This window comes from Heterodontus francisci, chromosome 11 (assembly GCF_036365525.1).
Source record: "Heterodontus francisci isolate sHetFra1 chromosome 11, sHetFra1.hap1, whole genome shotgun sequence".
Classification (NCBI taxonomy): domain Eukaryota; kingdom Metazoa; phylum Chordata; class Chondrichthyes; order Heterodontiformes; family Heterodontidae; genus Heterodontus; species Heterodontus francisci.
The window spans coordinates 21,012,842-21,032,765 of record NC_090381.1 but is presented as its reverse complement, the minus strand read 5'-3'; the positions used below and the strand labels follow the sequence as shown (position 1 = coordinate 21,032,765).

At 45.6% G+C, this 19,924-nt stretch overlaps 1 protein-coding gene across 1 annotated transcript in view; it reads left to right on the top strand.

The window, feature by feature from the left end:
• The window catches only part of pigx (phosphatidylinositol glycan anchor biosynthesis, class X), a 50,805-nt gene that overhangs the window by 14,239 nt on the left and 16,642 nt on the right, over nt 1-19,924 (top strand). Inside the window, exons 3-5 of the mRNA XM_068041773.1 lie at nt 20-155; nt 7,883-8,096; nt 15,987-16,087. Of these exons, the coding sequence (XP_067897874.1) occupies nt 20-155; nt 7,883-8,096; nt 15,987-16,087 (451 nt within the window). The remainder of the gene's footprint in view (nt 1-19; nt 156-7,882; nt 8,097-15,986; nt 16,088-19,924) is intronic.

Here is a 19,924-nt window from a genome sequence, read left to right as displayed (position 1 = left end):
AGCTTGTTACTTTTTATAGAGAGTTAGTAATGGATGTTGAGCTTGGTGAAGGTGTCCACCCAGGCTGTCGTGTTATGATTAAGGAGCAGTTACCCCAAGGACTTTATGTGGATCCATACGAGGTTGCATCACAGCAAGAACATAACAGTTGGGAGGTATGAGAAATTTAAGCAGCTTTATTTATCAGTAAGAAGGACAGAAGTAGGAGTATTGTGACCTTGCTTAGTTATTTTTGGTCACTTTGTCGTCAAAAGTGTCACTGCGAGGGGGTGGAATATGTTTTTGCGGCACAGTGGTGCAGTGGTTAGCACCGCAGCCTCACAGCTCCGGGTTCAATTCTGGGTACTGCCTGTGTGGAGTTTGCAAGTTCTCCCTGTGTCTGCGTGGGTTTCCTCTGGGTGCTCCGGTTTCATCCCACATGCCAAAGACTTGCAGGTTGATAGGTTAATTGGCCATTATAAATTGCCCCTAGTATAGGTAGGTGGTAGGGAAATATAGGGACAGGTGGGGATGTGGTAGGAATATGGGATTAGTGTAGGATTAGTATAAATGGGTGGTTGATGGTCGGCACAGACTCAGTGGGCCGAAGGGCCTGTTTCAGTGCTGTATCTCTAAACTAAACTAAACAATGTTAGTGTTACAATCCATCTCTCCTAGGTTATGTGAGCACTGGTATGTATCTACTTAGCACCCAACCTCCCTTGCTGGCTCCCTTGTTAGCTGACATTGTTAACTGTTCTCTCTCCTCAGGTTCTGTTCCTCTCTCCTTCAAATCTGCCATTATTGCCCCTCTCCTCAAAAAGCCCACCCTTGACCCCTCCGTCCTTGCAAACTTCTGCCCCATCTCCAACCTCCCTTTCCTCTCCAAAGTCCTTGAACGTGTTGTCACCTCCCAAATTCGTTCCCATCTTTCCTGGAACTCCATGCTTGAATCCCTCCAATAAGGTTTCCACCCATGCCACAGTACCAAAATGGCTCTTACCAAAGTCACAAATGACATCCTATGTGACTGTGACAAAGGCAAACTATCCCTCCTTATCCTTATCGACCTGTCTGCAGCTTTTGACACAGTTGATCACACTATCCTCCTCCATTGCTTCTCCACTGTTGTCCAGATGGGTGGGACTGCATTCGCCTGTTTCCATTCTTATCTATCTAATCATATCCAGAGAATCGCCATCAATGGTTTCTCTTCCCATTCCCGTGTAATTCCCTCTGGTTTCCCCCAAGGATCTATTCTTGGCCCCCTCCTATTTCTCAACTACACACTGTCCCTCAGTGACATCATCCAAAAATACGAGGTCAGTTTTCACATGTACACTGACAACACCCCGCTTTACCTCGCTACCACCTTTCTTGAATCCTCCACGGTTGCGAAATTATCAGACTGCTTGTCTGACATCCAGTACTGGATGAGCAGAAATTTGCTCCAATTAAATGTTGGGAAGACTGACGGCAGTGTCTTTGGTCCCTGCCAAAAACTCCACACCCTCACCACCAATTCCATCCCTTTCCCTGTCAACTGTCTGAGGCTGAACCAGACAGTTCGCAAGCTTGGTGTCAGATTTGAACCCAAGATGAGCTTTCAACCACATGTCCACACTGTTACGGCCAGTGAGGAGGGGGTTACAGTCGCCCCACTTGCCCTTCCTCTTATTTGACCACAACAGGGTTTATTCCTTTTTCAACAGTGGTTGTGCTCACCACCTCAGTGAGTGTTTTACCTTTTACCTTTAATGTGATCGTGAAAGAACCAATTGGACAGGCTTTCTTGTGTTTAAACAAGAAAGAGCTAAGTTTATTACACTTAACAATCTAAACCTGATTTAAAAATAAGATACGCTACACATCCACGCATACATTCACATGAGAATCACACGCTCACAAATAGATTACTGAGTGGAAAGTAGGTTTTTCAGTTGGATTAAAGTCCAGAATAAATAAAAGTCTGAAGTTGGATGATATGCTGGTCTTCCAGCTGGAGTTGTATTCTTGGTTGTTTGCATGGTCAAATGCACTTTATGGCCGGCCCGCTTGGCTCAGGATTTTCTTGGAGGCAGTCTTGTAGGTGACTCTCTTCCCCTGGTCTCTGTAGCAGTCTGTAGGCTTGGAGGGTCCACAGTCGCAGCTGGTTTTCAAACTTGATGTTTTCTGGAGAGAAAGGGAGACACACAGCCTTCCCTGCTGCTGCAGTCTCAGTTACTGCTTATCTCTTTTTTGTGTAACAAAACTCCCAGTTTTACACAGCCTGGGGAGATGGTCACATGGTTTTCTCAATCCCCTTTGTTTTTAATGAGATTCAAAGTCTAAAACCCAAAACCTCTCTCAGGTGGTATTGTCAATGTTCATCACCTGGAGGGGTGTCTCCACTCATGAATGCCTCGAGATGGCTTTGAATGTCCAGCCAACGAGGGTGATCTGGATAATCTACTCAGTTAGCCAAAGCATTGTCCTGGCTGGGCTTCTTGTTAGACTTGTGTCTCCAATTCGATCTCCTGGTATTTCAGATGCAAATTGCGGTGGCCATCTTGTCAATTTTTGTTTATAAGTTAACTGTAGGATTTTTTCCATTAAAAGTTTAATGTAAGTTTCCAACTGATGAATTAATATTTCTCATTTGGTGTATGTGTGTTCTTGACACCTCCACTCTACGTGGAATGAAATGTGACGATAGGAACATTTCATTAGTTGTGGAAATGAAAAAAAGAAATCACATATTCATTTTCAACACTCACTCCTGAAATTCACTCATTAATCTTAGATTTGCTACAGCTGGCTTTGTCTGCAACTGCAACAGCTATGCTGATTTAATAATTTTTTGGAGTTTTGTCTGGGATGGTCATGTGTTGTCAGATGGTGTTAGGGAGTTTCTATAGTATCAATTTGTAATACCCTGGGGATGTGCATCTCAATAAACATGTAGTTGTTGGTGAAGCTCGGGGTCTGCAAATTTCCATTATTGCTTAAGGCAAGTTCTCCTGTATGTACAAGCTTTAACCCCTCATCTGCTGTTTTTCCAACATGTGGCTTTAACCATTCAGGTTCCAGCACCTTGATAATTTTTCTCCCTATAGTGGCAGTGGGTAATAAATTGGATTTTAGCCTCTGTGAGGTGTCTGAGATTTCCTCTGGGCCCTTGTCCTTCCTGAACTGAAATTGCTGGGTTTGATTAGCTTTGGGTTTGGGACCTGATCATTGGGTTCTTCAATAGGTCAATCCCCACTGACATCACTTTTAGTTTTCTGGTGAGTCACACAAGTGCTGTTTACTTTATAGCATTTTCCTTCCCCTTTCCCTTTACTGCGGGGAGGGTCCCTTTGCTCTGGGACATTACCACTCGCAGGTGTCTGTCCAGTTTTCACTGCACTCTTCTGCGGAACTTCAACTAGGTGAGGCATCTCCCTCACTGATGACTTGCCTTTTTGGGAACTTTCCTTATCCCTGCAGGTTTCTGTAAATGTTGTTAGCAGCCTTGGTAGGTGCCTCTTTGGCCTGCATTTAAGTAGGAGCGTGTGGGGTCTAATTTTTCCAACATTTCAGGGCTGGCTAGCCGGACAATAGGGGTTTCCAGTTGGGAATCCTCCCGGCCCTCCTCTAACCTGTCCTCACTGTCCTTTTCGACCCTTCCTCCCTAACTGTCTGACAGACCTGTGCTTGTCTGTCCCCTTTTGTTTTCGGCAGGTGTCCCACACAACCCACCAGCACTCTGTTAAGAGGTTCCCCAAAAGCTGGTATGGGAATTAAGGGTGCAGATTTTATTGCAGGTTGGGGCTTCCCCACAACCAGGCACGTGTGGCAGGTTTTACAGAACGCCACCATATTTTTGTAGAGTTTTGGCCAGTCAAAATGCTGTCTTATGTGGGCTTGGGTTTTTCATACACCAACATGTCTAGCTATTGGAAGCTCGTGGGGCATTCTTACTATTTCTTTACAGTACCTCAGCAGCACCACTATCTGGTGAACGACTGTCCACACTTTGTCCGCAGGTCTGTGAAGAGGTCTCCACTTACTCATCAGCACCTTATTCTTTAAATAGTAGTACTCAGGGCAACTCCGTCTGCTTCAATTTTGGTTTGGGCAGTCTGTGATAACTTCTTTAATACTGGGTCGGCTTGCTGAGCCTCAACTAGGGAAGATCTGTCTAACCCATCCTTTGGGTCCTCTAACTTCCCAAAGAAGGTTTCAGATAACCAGACCTTCGGGTCATCTGCCTGCAGTGCCAGTTCAGCCTCCTCTGAGGGAGCTTGTTTGGCCATGGACCGAGTCACTACACAGTCAGGGAAAACGCCAGGACCCTTCTCCTGCAACTGCTTTGTCTCCCTGATCTCTTTCAGTCTCTCTAAAACTACTGGGGAAGAGACCACTTTTGCCCCTGCCAGGTGATTACCCAGGAGCAGGTCGACCTCATCCACAGGTAAACTAGTAAACTAGGGACAATCCCCACAGTTGCTGGTCCTGAAACTAGGTCACACTCCAAGTGCACCCGATATAAAGGTATGGATATATACCGCCTTCCAATATCATTCACTAACACCCTAGGATTCACTGCACTCCCTGGGGAAAGGTCATGCCTTTGTGGGATTTAATAGAAAGGGGAAGTGAGTTTTTACACTCCTCGAGAAGGATCACAGCTCAGAGGTTTTCATATTTGGCTATACCTAAAGTGCCCTTATTCACTGGTCAAACGCAAGTGCTTAACTCTTTCAAACTCAAGGTAAGTTTGATTAGGCTGCTTCCAGAGGGTTCAGAATTTCTGGTGGTATAGAGAGATACAGCACTGAAACAGGCCCTTCGGCCCACCGAGTCTGTGCCGACCATCAACCACCCATTTATACTAATCCTACATTAATCTCATATTCCCTACCACATCCCCACCTTTCCTCAATTCTCCTACCACATACCTACACTAGGGGTAATTTACAATGGCCAATTTACCTATCAACCTGCAAGTCTTTGGCTGTAGGAGGAAACCGGAGCACCTGGCAGAAACCCACGCGGTCACAGGGAGAACTTGCAAACTCCGCACAGGCAGTACCCAGAACCGAACCCAGGTCGCTGGAGCTGTGAGGCTGCAGTGCTAACTGCCTCACCACTGTGCCGCCCAGTACTAGCTCATATGTCCCCAGGATAGCATTTTTAGTCAGCTCATAATCTGATTAACTTTCATCTGGCAACGATGAATAAACCTCATGGCCTTTTCCTGTTAGCTTGCTTTGTAACAACAGAGTCCAGCTCTCTGCCGACCATTTCAGCTGTCTTGCAAGCTTTTCAAAAGTGACAAAAAATGTTTCCACATCGCCCTCATTGAACGTTGGAATCAACTTGGAAAAATTTAAGAGCTCAGCACATGGTCCTGAGCTAGGGGTAGCTTCCTGACTAGCCATGCCTTCACGGGGTGTACTGGTCTCCCCCTAGTTAATTCAAGCTGCCTTAACTCTCTTTCCTCCTTCTGCTTCTGGGAAAGCTCTCTTTTTTTCCCCTTCTTGACACTCTCTCTGCTCTTTCTGTCTCTGGAATTCTAATTCTAGTCTCCTCTGTTCTAATTGTATTTTAGCTAACATTACCCTGACTGTTTCTGTCTCTAACCCTGTTTCTGAACCTTCAGGTTCAAGTGAAAAATGGTTGGCCACAAGTCTTAGGATTTCAGATTTCTTAGCTTTTGAACAGAAAGTAATCCCTACCTGCCGAGCTACATTCCTCAACTCTTCAATAGATAGGGCCTTTAACCTTTCCTACGTTACTTCACTGCAGCTTAGTAAGATACTGGCCTTGAATGTGAACATGTTAGTACTCTGGTATTGAAAACCACAAGAAAACTTGTATTGATGTTTTCAACATTTTTTACAAGGGATCAATTTGGTTTCCCACTTCCAATTTCTCGTTTGTAGTTGAGTTACGATCACGGACCCAAATTTCTGTTACGGCCAGGTGAGGAGGAGGGGGGGTGGGGGGGTCACAGTCGCCCCTCTTGCCCTTCCTCCTATTTGACCGCAACAGGATTTATTCCTTTTTAAACAGTGGTTGTGCTTACCACTTCAGTGAGTGTTTTACCTTTTACCTTTAATGTGATCGTGAAAGACCCAATTAGACAGGTTTTCTCAAGTTTAAACAAGAAAGAGGTAAGTTTATTACACTTAACAATCTAAACCCGATTTAAAATTACTAAACAAATACGCTACACATTCACGCACACGTTCACAGAGTGGAAAGTAGGTTTGTCGGTTGGATTAAAGTCCAAAATAAATAGAAGTTGAGTACATAGTCTGAGGTTGGATGATTCGGTGGTCTTCCAGCTGGAGTTGTATTCTTGAAATCTTTGCTTGGTCAAGTGCACTTTGTGGCTAACTCACCTGGCTCAGGGTTTTCTTGGAGGCAGTGTTGTAGGTGGCTATCTTCCCCTGGCCTCTGTAGCAGTCTGTAGGCTTGGAGGGTCCACAGTTGCAGACGGTTTTCAAACTTGATGTTTTTTTGGAGAGAGAGAGAGAAAGGGAGACACACAGCCTTCTCTGCTGCTCAGTCTCAGTTACTGCTTGTCTCTTTTTTGGGTAACAAAACTCCCAGTTTTACACAGCCTGGGGAGATGGTCACATGGTTTTCTCAATCCCCTTTGTAAATCTAAAACCTAAAACCTCTCTCAGGTGGTATTGTCAATGTTCATCCCCTGGAGGGGTGTCTCCACTCATGAATGCCTCGAGATGGCTTTGAATGTCCCGCTAACGAAGGTGATCTGGATAATCTACTCAGTTAGCCAAAGCATTGTCCTGGCTGGGCTTCTTGTTAGACTTGTGTCTCCAATTCGATCTCCTGGTATTTCAGATGCAAATTCCAGTGGCCGTCTTGGTTGTCAGTTTGTTTTAAAGTTAACTGTAGGATTTTTTCCATTAAAGGTTTAATGTAAGTTTCCAACTGATGAATTAATATTTCTCATTTGGCATATCTTGTTTTCTTGACAATGCCATCACTAAGATTGCCTATTTTCACCTCCGGAACAATTGATGATAGTTTCATGACACTATTACTGAGACTAGCTTTCAATTCCAAACTAATGTTAATTAATTGAATTTAAATTCCACCAGCTGCCATGGTAGGATTTGAGCCCATGTCCCTCAGGACATTAGCCTAGGCTTCTGGATTACTAGTCTAGTGACATTATCACAATGCCACCCACTCCCCTTGGTGTCACATTTTGTTTTATAACACGTCTGTAAAGCACTTTGGGACGTTTTACCATGCTAAAGGCGCTGTATAAATACAAGCTATTGTTGCTGTAGGATAAAATTGCAATATCACCATCAAGCAAGGTCAAGTACTGCATGTGCTATATACAGGGTAAAATTTCTACACTCTCCCATCAAATGTACCTTCAACCCAATTTTGGGCATGGTTGTAGTCAAATGCAGCTTTTATATTGCTCTTGGACTGCTCGCTCTTGCAGCAGGGAAAAGCTGACATTTATTTAGATCCATTTTTCACTGATCTTACTGCCTCTCGCTGATTTTATTGAGGCTTGTAAATGAGCTGCTGCCATGTTCTGGTGGTGACATGATGACACCATGATATCATGGTCAACCCGCATATGTGCAGCTGCTATACCTTACAAAATAAATGCAGGAGACTTTTTCAGTTAGCTCATTCTCAGAGCTGGGTTGTAACTTAAAAGCAGTTGTACATTCTGATATCAGAATGATGAAATGGAGGCACTATTACAACTACTGGGTATTCCTTTTATTTCAACAGCAGCAACGGTGCTAACACTATTGTTAACACTATTGGCAGTACTAACTATTGAGAATTAGTCACTGAGATGTATGTAGTAACATTGGTTACTGTTTGTTTCTATTGCTGTTGGTATTGGCTGTTAATATTTGCGACTGCTGTGCAGATATTCGTTCAGAATGAGATCGACACTGAAGCTCCAGCATACTTGTCAACAGCACACGCAATCAACATCTACTTGAAGCCTGACCCCAGACACAGTGGACATTTTACTGGCACAGTCCCATTGCATGTACGATATCATCGACCAACAGACACAGAGGAAACCACTGCTTTGGTGACCCTTGCAGATCCACAGTTGATGATTCACTGCCAGGAAAGTAAGTGACAAATTAGACTGGGGTGACATCAGAGTGTTTTTTTTTGCCTTCCAATTTTCTCTCCACTACCACTCCCACCCCTGACCCCACTCCTGCTACTGTTTGAGTATGGTTCTGTAAGGGCCAGCTATTGTCTCCTTGCTCAACCAGTGAGTCTACATTCTTTAATTCACTGTGGAGAAGCACCACAGCCAATCCCACAGCCAATCCCAATGCCAATCCCATCCACACCTGATTCCTACACTGACAGTTACCAGCAAGAAGTCACTGGATTGCAACCTGGAGTGGAAACCCCAGCCATTTTTTTCCCTCCCCAGTGCAGGGATGCTAAGGTCAATCATAGTGCCCTATTTGCTGTTCCAGTTCAGGACAGCCAACAATGAACAGACAGCAGATCAAACCTGTGATCTGTCTGCTTCGGGTCCGTATGGAGATGTTTGTTGGACTGTAGATTGCAGCAAGCTTGCTTTTCTAGTGAAGACCTTTACTGTAAAGGTAAACTTGTAATTTGGATTACCAACTCTGGTTGAGGCATTCCTGGAGGTTTGACCACACGCCATCTGCAAGTGTTACTGCGTTTACCTTACAAAGATTGGGTCCCCAATAGTTGAGTACTTTTGCTTGCAGTTTTGTGCCAGTAGTTGTTGTACAAAAAGTTCTAAGAACCAGCAGACCATCTGCGAGTGGCAGGAAGAGTGGAAACCAAGGGCAGTGGTGGGAGAGGGGTAACCGAGTGCTGGAGGTAAGGCGAAGAGAGTGGAAATCAGGAGTGGCGAGGGGGTAACCGGGGAGAGGAGGTAACCAAGGGGAGGGGGGAGAGAGGGGAAATTGAGGACAGGGGAAGAGGAAGTAACCAAGGATGAGAGAGCAATTCACAGGGGGAGCCAGAAGTGGGAAGAACTTTGATTCTGCCAATAACTAGCTCACTGAAAGTGTACCGATAACTGACAGTGATTCTAGTAAGACTCAGATATCCCTCATAACCAACAGTAATGTAATAACTCATTGATAGTTTATTTGTAACAGGTAGTAATAGGTTTAATGTCCAAATATTTTACCTCTTACTAGTGGTAATCCTATAACCCACTGATGCTTATGGTCACTTTGAAACTACAGCCAGAATCCCCCTATATTGCACCTGCTCCTGCCTCTCTCGCTTGGCACACCTAGGCAGCAGCTCCACCATGTCCTGTACCTGCTCCTGTCTCGTACACTCAGCACACCCATACAGCAACTCCACCATGTCCTGTACCTGCTCCTGTCTCGTACACTTGGCACACCCATACAGCAACTCCACCATGTCCTGTACCTGCTCCTGTCTCGTACACTCAGCACACCCATACAGCAGCTGCACCATGTCCTGTACCTGCTCCTGTCTCGTAGACTTGGCACACCCATACAGCAGTTGCACCATGTCCTGTACCTGCTCCTGTCTCGTACACTCAGCACACCCATACAGCAGCTGCACCATGTCCTGTACCTGCTCCTGCCTCTCTCGCTTGGCACACCCATACAGCAGCTGCACCATGTCCTGTACCTGCTCCCGTCTCGTACACTCAGCACACCCATACAGCAGCTGCACCATGTCCTGTACCTGCTCCTGTCTCATACACTTGGCACACCCATACAGCAGCTGCACCATGTCCTGTACCTGCTCCTGTCTCGTACACTCAGCACACCCATACAGCAGCTGCACCATGTCTTGTACCTGCTCCTGCCTCTCTCGCTTGGCACACCCATACAGCAGCTGCACCATGTCCTGTACCTGCTCCTGCCTCTCTCGCTTGGCACACCCATACAGCAGCTGCACCATTTCCTGTACCTGCTCCTGTCTTGTACACTCAGCACACCCATACAGCAGCTGCACCATGTCCTGTACCTGCTCCTGTCTCGTACACTTGGCACACCCATACAGCAGCTGCACCATGTCCTGTACCTGCTCCTGCCTCTCTCGCTTGGCACACCCAAACAGCAGCTGCACCATGTCCTGTACCTGCTCCTGTCTCGTACACTTGGCACACCCATACAGCAGCTGCACCATGTCCTGTACCTGCTCCTGCCTCTCTCGCTTGGCACACCCATACAGCAGCTGCACCATGTCCTGTACCTGCTCCTGTCTCGTAGACTTGGCACACCCATACAGCAGTTGCACCATGTCCTGTACCTGCTCCTGTCTCGTACACTCAGCACACCCAAACAGCAGCTGCACCATGTCCTGTACCTGCTCCTGCCTCTCTCGCTTGGCACACCCATACAGCAGTTGCACCATGTCCTGTACCTGCTCCTGCCTCTCTCGCTTGGCACACCCATACAGCAGCTGCACCATGTCCTGTACCTGCTCCCGTCTCGTACACTCAGCACACCCATACAGCAGCTGCACCATGTCCTGTACCTGCTCCTGTCTCGTACACTTGGCACACCCATACAGCAGCTGCACCATGTCCTGTACCTGCTCCTGCCTCTCTCGCTTGGCACACCCATACAGCAGCTGCACCATGTCCTGTACCTGCTCCTGTCTTGTACACTTGGCACACCCATACAGCAGCTGCACCATGTCCTGTACCTGCTCCTGCCTCTCTCGCTTGGCACACCCATACAGCAGCTGCACCATGTCCTGTACCTGCTCCTGTCTTGTACACTTGGCACACCCATACAGCAGCTGCACCATGTCCTGCACCTGCTCCTGCCTCTCTCGCTTGGCACACCCATACAGCAGCTGCACCATGTCCTGTACCTGCTCCTGTCTTGTACACTTGGCACACCCATACAGCAGCTCCACCATGTCCTGTACCTGCTCCTGTCTCGTACACTCAGCACACCCATACAGCAGCTCCCTTCATTGCAAACTGCTGAAAGTGAGGCAAACATATGCAGCAGTGAGGAGGTGAATAACTGATCTTCTCTTGAGCTTTTCAAGGAGGGCTTTAAGTGGGCACCTGCTTTGATTGTTACCAACTGCAACAGTAGCCTGCCTTTATGCATGGATAAAGCTTAGTGATTTAATAGATCTAGTTTATATTTTAACAGTACTCTGAACTGGAAAATGCTCAGAAATGTAACACTCTCCATCATGTTACAATTGTAATTGCACCTCCCTATCTCTGTAAGCATGTTTAAAGAGGTAGGTTTTAAGGAGTGTCTTAAAGGAAGAGAAGTGCCCTTCCCTATCTCTATACTCTCGTCCAGCCCCACAACCCACCAAGACCTCTCTGCTCCTCTCATTCTGGTCTCTTGAGCATCCCTGATCTTCATTACTGCACCACTGGTGGTGCCTTCAGCTGCCTGGGCCCTAAGCTCAGGAATTTCCTCCCTTAATTTCTCAACCTCTCTACCTCACTTTCTTCCTTTAAGAAACTCATTAAAACCTACCTCTTTGACCAAGCTTTTGGTCATCAGACCTAATATCTCCTTATGTGGTTCAGTGTCATATTTGTTTTAAAATGCTCCTGTGAAGCTCCTTGGGACATTTTATTATGTTAAAGATACTATATAAATACAAATTGTTGTTGTAATTGGTGGATTTAATTATCTACATGTATGTAGATCTAGACTCTCATTCTCACTTGTTTCAAACTGGGAAGTGTTAATGAATTAGGCCCTGTGGGTCTCATTGTGATTTGTGAACAGGCTAAGGTAATAAACCTGGCACTGGAGATTGATCCTCTTGGGTAGGGAGTAACGCTGTTTGCTTTTAGTTCACATATATAGTCTTTCTTCTTCTTTTGGGCCTCCTTATCTCGAGAGACAATGGATACGCGCCTGGAGGTGGTCAGTGGTTTGTGAAGCAGCGCCTGGAGTGGCTATAAAGGCCAATTCTGGAGTGACAGGCTCTTCCACAGGTGCTGCAGAGAAATCTGTTTGTTGGGGCTGTTGCACAGTTGGCTCTCCCCTTGCGCCTCTGTCTTTTTTCCTGCCAACTACTAAGTCTCTTCGACTCGCCACAATTTAGCCCTGTCTTTATGGCTGCCCGCCAGCTCTGGCGAATGCTGGCAACTGACTCCCACGACTTGTGATCAATGTCACACGATTTCATGTCGCGTTTGCAGACGTCTTTATAACGGAGACATGGACGGCCGGTGGGTCTGATACCAGTGGCGAGCTCGCTGTACAATGTGTCTTTGGGGATCCTGCCATCTTCCATGCGGCTCACATGGCCAAGCCATCTCAAGCGCCGCTGACTCAGTAGTGTGTATAAGCTGGGGATGTTGGCCGCTTCAAGGACTTCTGTGTTGGAGATATAGTCCTGCCACCTGATGCCAAGTATTCTCCGAAGGCAGCGAAGATGGAATGAATTGAGACGTCGCTCTTGGCTGGCATACGTTGTCCAAGCCTCGCTGCCGTAGAGCAAGGTACTGAGGACACAGGCCTGATACACTCGGACTTTTGTGTTCCGTGTCAGTGCGCCATTTTCCCACACTCTCTTGGCCAGTCTGAACATAGCAGTGGAAGCCTTACCCATGCGCTTGTTGATTTCTGCATCTAGAGACAGGTTACTGGTGATAGTTGAGCCTAGGTAGGTGAACTCTTGAACCACTTCCAGAGCGTGGTCGCCAATATTGATGGATGGAGCATTTCTGACATCCTGCCCCATGATGTTCGTTTTCTTGAGGCTGATGGTTAGGCCAAATTCATTGCAGGCAGACGCAAACCTGTCGATGAGACTCTGCAGGCATTCTTCAGTGTGAGATGTTAAAGCAGCATCGTCAGCAAAGAGGAGTTCTCTGATGAGGACTTTCCGTACTTTGGACTTCGCTCTTAGACGGGCAAGGTTGAACAACCTGCCCCCTGATCTTGTGTGGAGGAAAATTCCTTCTTCAGAGGATTTGAACGCATGTGAAAGCAGCAGGGAGAAGAAAATCCCAAAAAGTGTGGGTGCGAGAACACATATATAGTGATACCTGTATAAGTGGTCACTTAATGAGATACCCTAAATTTTGGTTTTGCCAAACAGACTCACAAGATCTATCGGCACTTCCCTCCTGAGTTGGTTACTTTGCATTTTCACTATGCCTTGTACAGAAACACAATGAGAACATGGAGTGGACAATGTAGTCCCTCCTCCACCACCTTAAATTGATGCAGCGATATTTTAGGCATGAGAATGGAAAGATATACAATCTAGATTATAAAGACACATTTTATGCAGTTTTAATACCTGATGGAAGTTTTTGTCCTGTGGAAGATAAACATGGTGAGAAATTGGTATATGGATAATCACTGGGCTGATTCTACAATTCAACCCTTCTGGCTAAGAGTTGCACTTGCAAACAGCACAGGTCAGGAAGGTGGGCAGTGCAGCCAGTAATTTTTCATCCACAAAAATAGACAATTATAGGCTCTGGTCCTGAGTGCCACTCATCGACTGTGGTGCCAATTATAGAGTCGCCTCTGTCTGTACAGAAATTAGTACTTGGGTTTCTGTTAGCTAGCAGTAGTTTATGTGTAGCTGACCATGTCTGTTCTTCATGTGATTTGTTACATAAAGATGTGTATACAAGTTACCACATAAATACCGGCCATTTGACCCAACCGATCAATGTTATGTTTACCCTCTATGTGTGGAAATAGCTCTAATCACATTTACTGGCTGTTCATATTGCCCTTTATCTGTTTCTACTTTGTCCACCTATCCGATCTAACCTAGAATGTTGAAATAGTTTCTGCCTCAACCACTAATCCTGGAAGTGAATTCGAACAGCCTCACAGCTCTCTATGTAAAGTTCTTTGTTGCTGTTTGTTCTAAATCTCAGGCATTTAATCTTGTATTTTGGCCCCTCGTTCTGGACCCAACTACTGAAAACGGTCTATTTCTACCTAGCCTGTTCCAGTTCTTTCATAATTTTAAAACTTCTGTCATATCGTTCTATAAGCTGTCTAATTGGTCTAACGAAAAAGTTCCTATTTTTCAAGTTTACCTTTGTATTTGTTCATACCAGGCAACATCCTAGTGAATTTGTCTCATACCCCATCTAAAGTCTTCATATCCTACCTATAGTGTGGAAAGAAAGAAAGAGTTGCATTTATATAGTGCCTTTCATGACCACCAGACATCTTAAAGCACTTTACAGCCAATGAAGAACTTTTGAACTGTTGTAATGTAGGAAACAAAGCAGCCAATTTGCACACAGCAAGCTCCCACAAGGAGCAATGTGTAATGATCAGATTATCTGTTTTGTGATGTTAATTGTGGAATAAATGTTGGCCAGGATACTGGGGGTAACTCCCCTGCTCTTCTTCAAAATAATCATAGGATTGTTTACATCCACCTGAGAGGGCAGACAGGGCCTTGGTTTAAAGTCTCATCCAAGAGATGGCACCTCTGACAGTGCAGCACTGGAATGTCAGCCTTGATTTTTGTGCTGCAGTCTTGGAGTGGGTCTTGAACCCACAACCTTCTGCCTCAGTGGAATGAGTGATACCATCTGAGCCACAGCTGACACTAGTTGTCTAATACTACACACAGTGCTCCGAGATCTTATTAAGGTTTTACAAAAGGTTCATCATTAACGCTTGGCTTTTATATTCTATATCTCTTGTGATAAAACCTAGAATTCTATTAGATTTGAATGGCCTTATCAACCTGAGATGCTGCTTTAATGTCCTAATGACTTGTGCCCCCAAATCATGCTGCTCATCCACAGCACTGAGCCTACTTCCATTCGCAGTACAATTACTGCTCTTATTTTATTTACTGACACCGAATTCTACCTATTAGCTCTGTTCCCCCATCTTATCAGTGTGTCTTTGCAGCTTCTTTTTTGCCTCTAAAGAATATATTTCATCTTCTATTTTGATATCATCTGCAAATTTCAACAGTTCCCCTAGGCCTGTGTCTGAATCATTGATATACACAGTGGACAGAAGTGGACCCATAACTGAACCCTGTGGGGCAACACCACCCACTTCCAACCATGCTGTACAACTGCCCTTAACTCCTAATCACTTGTTTCTCCCTTCTAACCAATTATTAATCCAGTTTTCTGTTAACCACCTCCCCTAATTCCGGGTGCTCCGGTTTCCTCCCACAAGCCAAAAGACTTGCAGGTTGGTAGGTAAGCTGGCCATTATAAATTGTCACTAGTATAGGTAGGTGGTAGGGAAATATAGGGACAGGTGGGGATGTTTGGTAGGAATATGGGATTAGTGTAGGATTAGTATAAATGGGTGGTTGATGTTCGGCACAGACTCGGTGGGCCGAAGGGCCTGTTTCAGTGCTGTATCTCTAATCTAATAATCTAATCTAATCATAACCCTTAATCTTCTCTAATAATCTGTGTGGTACCTTGTCAAAGACTTTCCTAAAGTTCATGTACACTACATCCACTGCAGTTCCCTCATCTAAAATGCCTCAAAGAATTTATGATGTTTGTCGAGCATAATTGTCGCTTGTTGAAATCCACACTAGCTACTTCCAACTGCTTTATACTAGATAAATCGTAACTTCACCCTTAATCAAAGACTGTTAATTTTTTCCAATCACTGATGTTAAACTAATTGGCCTCTAACTATCCTGATTAGCTCTGTTTTTCATTTTCAGAATGTCTGCTATATTGGCCATTCTCCAGTCCTCCTGCAAGCATCCACACTCAATAGAGCCCTGAAATACCATTTCTATGCAATTTCCTCCTTATCTCAGTCCGGATCCTAGGGTGTATCTCCTAAGGCTTTGGCACTTTGTCTTCCTTTAGCTTAGCTAACTTACATAAATATTCCTTTTATCCATCGTAATATTACACATCTTTCAACCACTTCAAGACTCCCCTTCTCTCGTTTCCTTCTCTTTACTAAAAGCCTATGCAAAGTATAACTCTGTAAATAACTTTTCCATTTTTTGATCCTGATTTACAAATTTGAGAATCTGCTGCTGTTATCCTCCCTCTTCTCTCTTAGATAATGCATTACTGGCAAGTTGGAAGCTTGGTGTGACTGAGGCTCCCTGCTCAGCGAGTAACCGCAGTACCTGTAGCTGGCGGAATGTTAACTATCAGAATGTAAGTTGACAACTTGTTTAAGTAATTCTACCATGTCTCTACAGGTGAATCTGTACATCCTTTGTATTTTCTACATACCTGTGTAGAAATAAGCCAAATTGTTCCCCTTTATCCCGTTGCACCCATGGTACAAGATATCACATATTTGAAATAAATATAAATGTTTGTAATGCTCCTATCACTTATTACTTTGTAACATATTAATGGTTTCAGACAGAAGAGCTGTGCTTTGTCTAGCCCACTTATCACAGTATTCTTTTGCTGCATCCCATTTGTTGTTGAGAATCTGTCTAGATTCCTCTTGAAACTAATTGCGATTTCCTGAAACCACCTGCACCAGTAATCTGTTCACATACCTGCCGCACTTTTAGTTTCTAAAATAATCCTCCTGCATTTGCTTTTTTAAAATTTAATATAGCTATGAAAATGTTTATTGGTAAACAAAGATATAGTCACGATTTTAACTCATTCAAAACTCATTCACTTATTCAGAGTTAAAATTGGGAGCAATATGGGGTTTCCAAAATGGTGTCTATGGCACCACACACATTTCCAATCTGAAGTGTACCAGACACCATATTGGTAAAGGGCACGCCCACACCTAATTTATTTTATTTTATTTTATTTAGAGATACAGCACTGAAACAGGCCCTTTGGCCCACCGAGTCTGTGCCACCAACAACCACCCATTTATACTAATCCTACATTAATTCCATACCATTCTCCTACCACCTACCTACACTAGGGACAATTTACAGTGGCCAATTTACCTATCAACCTGCAAGTCTTTGGCTGTGGGAGGAAACCAGAGCACCCGGCGGAAACTCACGTGGTCACAGGGAGAACTTGCAAACTCCACACAGGCAGTACCCAGAACTGAACCCGGGTCACTGGAGCTGTGAGGCTGCGGTGCTAACCACTGCGCCACCCACCTAACATCTGCCTGAAGTATGCAGAGCAGGCAGGTCATGGTGTCAATCAGTGTGTATGCTGATTTTATACCAGCGCTGCCATTTGGAGCTCTACACTCCAAACTTACAACCTCTCTTGACCTCGTACAGCTGAACACGACATTAAGCAGCATGAAGGACCACCCCTGCTTCCCCCCACCAGCGCTATGTAAAGGGATCATAAACTACTTACAAGTTAATTGTTGGATTATTTCTTCTGGCTGTTGCTGCAATTCTGTGTTTTTTAGGAGCTTTTCCATACTTGGTAAAAGTTTCAGTGATCTACATGGAATGGTCTGGCTGGTGCTGAAGTATTTTTTTTGGTGACTTAAAGAGTGATGCCCAAACCCATTGCTTCCAGACGTGGATGGCCTAATTGTGCTTCCTATTGGCATTAAGCGTGACTGGGAGAATGAGCAGAGACCATGCAGAGCAGGACAAGCTGCTTGGAGGAGGAATGGGGGAAGGGCTCTTAGCAGGAGGCCATATACGCGGACGTTCTTTAGGGAGCAGCTCTGTTGGGGAACAGATTGCAGGAGTGCACATTGCTATCCCATGATGGCAGCAATCTGAGCTTCCAAGGCAGCAAGCTGAGACTGCATGACAACGTCTGAGCATCTACTACACCACTCGAACATTGGGCGGATGTTGCTTGTTCTGCAGTAGAAGCTGAGACATCAGCCATCAGACTCTGCATCGTGGTTGGCTGTACAGGTGCATTGCTGGAGGTGGGTGTCTGTTCCATGTTGGAAAGTATGGGTTCCAAACTCTGTGCAAAGCCCTGTGCCAAGTTGGTGCTGGATTCCTCCAAGCTCTTTGACATTGAACACAGGCTTTCCAATGCACAAAGCACTTGGGTGTGTACGCCCATCAGCCTTCTTCTGTAGCCTGGCCCAACAGTCAGCATCTGTGCCCTCTGCAGCAGAATTTGTGTGTGACCCTGCCCACTGGTGAGCTGACACTTGCACTACCCGTTCCTCCTGCCCGAGTTGTAACGCACTTGTTTTTTTTTATTCATTCATGGGATGTGAGCATCGCTGGCCAGGCCAGCATTTATTACCAATCCCTAAATGCCCTTGAGAAGCTGGTGGTGAGCTGCCTTCTAGAACTGCTGCAGTCCTTGGGGTGTAGGTACACCCACAGTGCTGTTAGAAAAGGAGTTCTAGGATTTTTTTAGATTTAAATTAGAGATACAGCACTGAAACAGGCCCTTCGGCCCACCGAGTCTGTGCCGAACATCAACCACCCATTTATACTAATCCTACATTCCTACCAAACATCCCCACCTGTCCCTATATTTCCCTACCACCTACCTACACTAGTGACAATTTATAATGGCCAATTTACCTATCAACCTGCAAGTCTTTTGGCTTGTGGGAGGAAACCGGAGCACCCGGAGAAAACCCACGCAGACACAGGGAGAACTTGCAAACTCCACACAGGCAGTACCTGGAATCGAACCCGGGTCCCTGGAGCTGTGAGGCTGCGGTGCTAACCACTGCGCCACTGTGCTGCCCTCACTTGTTACTTGTTACTTGACCCAGTAACAATAATATAGTTCCAAGTCAGAATGGTGTGTGGCTTGTAGGGGATCTTGCAGGTGGTGGTGTTCCAATGCATCTGCTGCCCTTGTTCTTCTAGGTGGTAGAGGTTGCGGGTTTGGAAGGTGCTGTCGAAGGAGTTTCAGTGAGTTGCTGCATCTTGTAGATGGTACACACTGCTGCCACTGTGCATCGGTGGTGGAGGATGTGAATGTTGAAGGTGGTGGATGGGGTGCCAATCAAGCAGGCTGCATTGTCCTGGATGGTGTCAAGCTTCTTGAGTGTTGTTGGAGCGGCACCATCCAGGCAAGGGGAGAGTATTCCACCACACTCCTGACTTGTGTCTAATAGATGGTGGACAGACATTGGGGAGTCAGGAGGTGAGTTACTCGCTGCAGAATTCCCAGCCTCTGACCTGTTCTTGTAGCCACAGTATTTATGTGGCTACTCCAGTTCAATTTCTGGTCAATGGTAACCCCCATGATGTTGATAGTGGGGGATTCAGCAATGGTAACCATAGAACCATGATAACCATTGGAGGGGAGGCAGTGGCATAGTGGTAGTGTTGCTAGATTAGTAAGCCAGTTGCTAGTAAATGCTCTGGGGACTTGGGTTTGAATCCCACGGCAGATGGTGAAATTTGAATTCAATTAATGAATCTGGAATTGTCGATTGTTGTAAAAATCCATCTCATTCACAAATATCCTTAAGGGAAGAAATTCTGCTGTCCTTACCTGGTCGGCCTACATGTGACTCCAGACCCACAGCAATGTGGTTGACTCTAAATGCCCTCTGAAATGGCCTAGCAAGCCACTCAGTTGTATCAAACTGTAAGAAAAGGAATGAAACCAGATGGACCACCCGGCATCAACTGAGGCACCAGAAATGACAATGGCAAATCCAGTCCTGTCAACCCTGCGAAGTCCTCCTTACTAACAGCGGGGGGCTTTTGCCAAAGTTAGGAGAGCTGTCCCACAGACTAGTCAAGCAACAGCCTGACATAGTCATACTCACAGAATCATACCTTGCAGACAATGTCCCAGACATCACCATCATTGGGTATGTCCTGTCCCACCGGCAGGACAGACCCACCAGAGGTGGCAGCACGGTAGTATATAGTCAGGAGGGAGTTGCCCTGGGAGTCCTCAACATTGACTCTGGACCCCATGAAGTCTCATGGCATCAGGTCAATCATGGGCAAGGAAACCTCCTGCTGATTACCACCTACTAAAGGCCTGTTCGGGTCTGCAAATGAGACCCGACCCAAGCCCGACAGAATCCCATCCGAGCCCGACCTGGCCCAAGTCCTTCCATTTTTTCCTGTGCCCAACCCGACCATCAGTTAA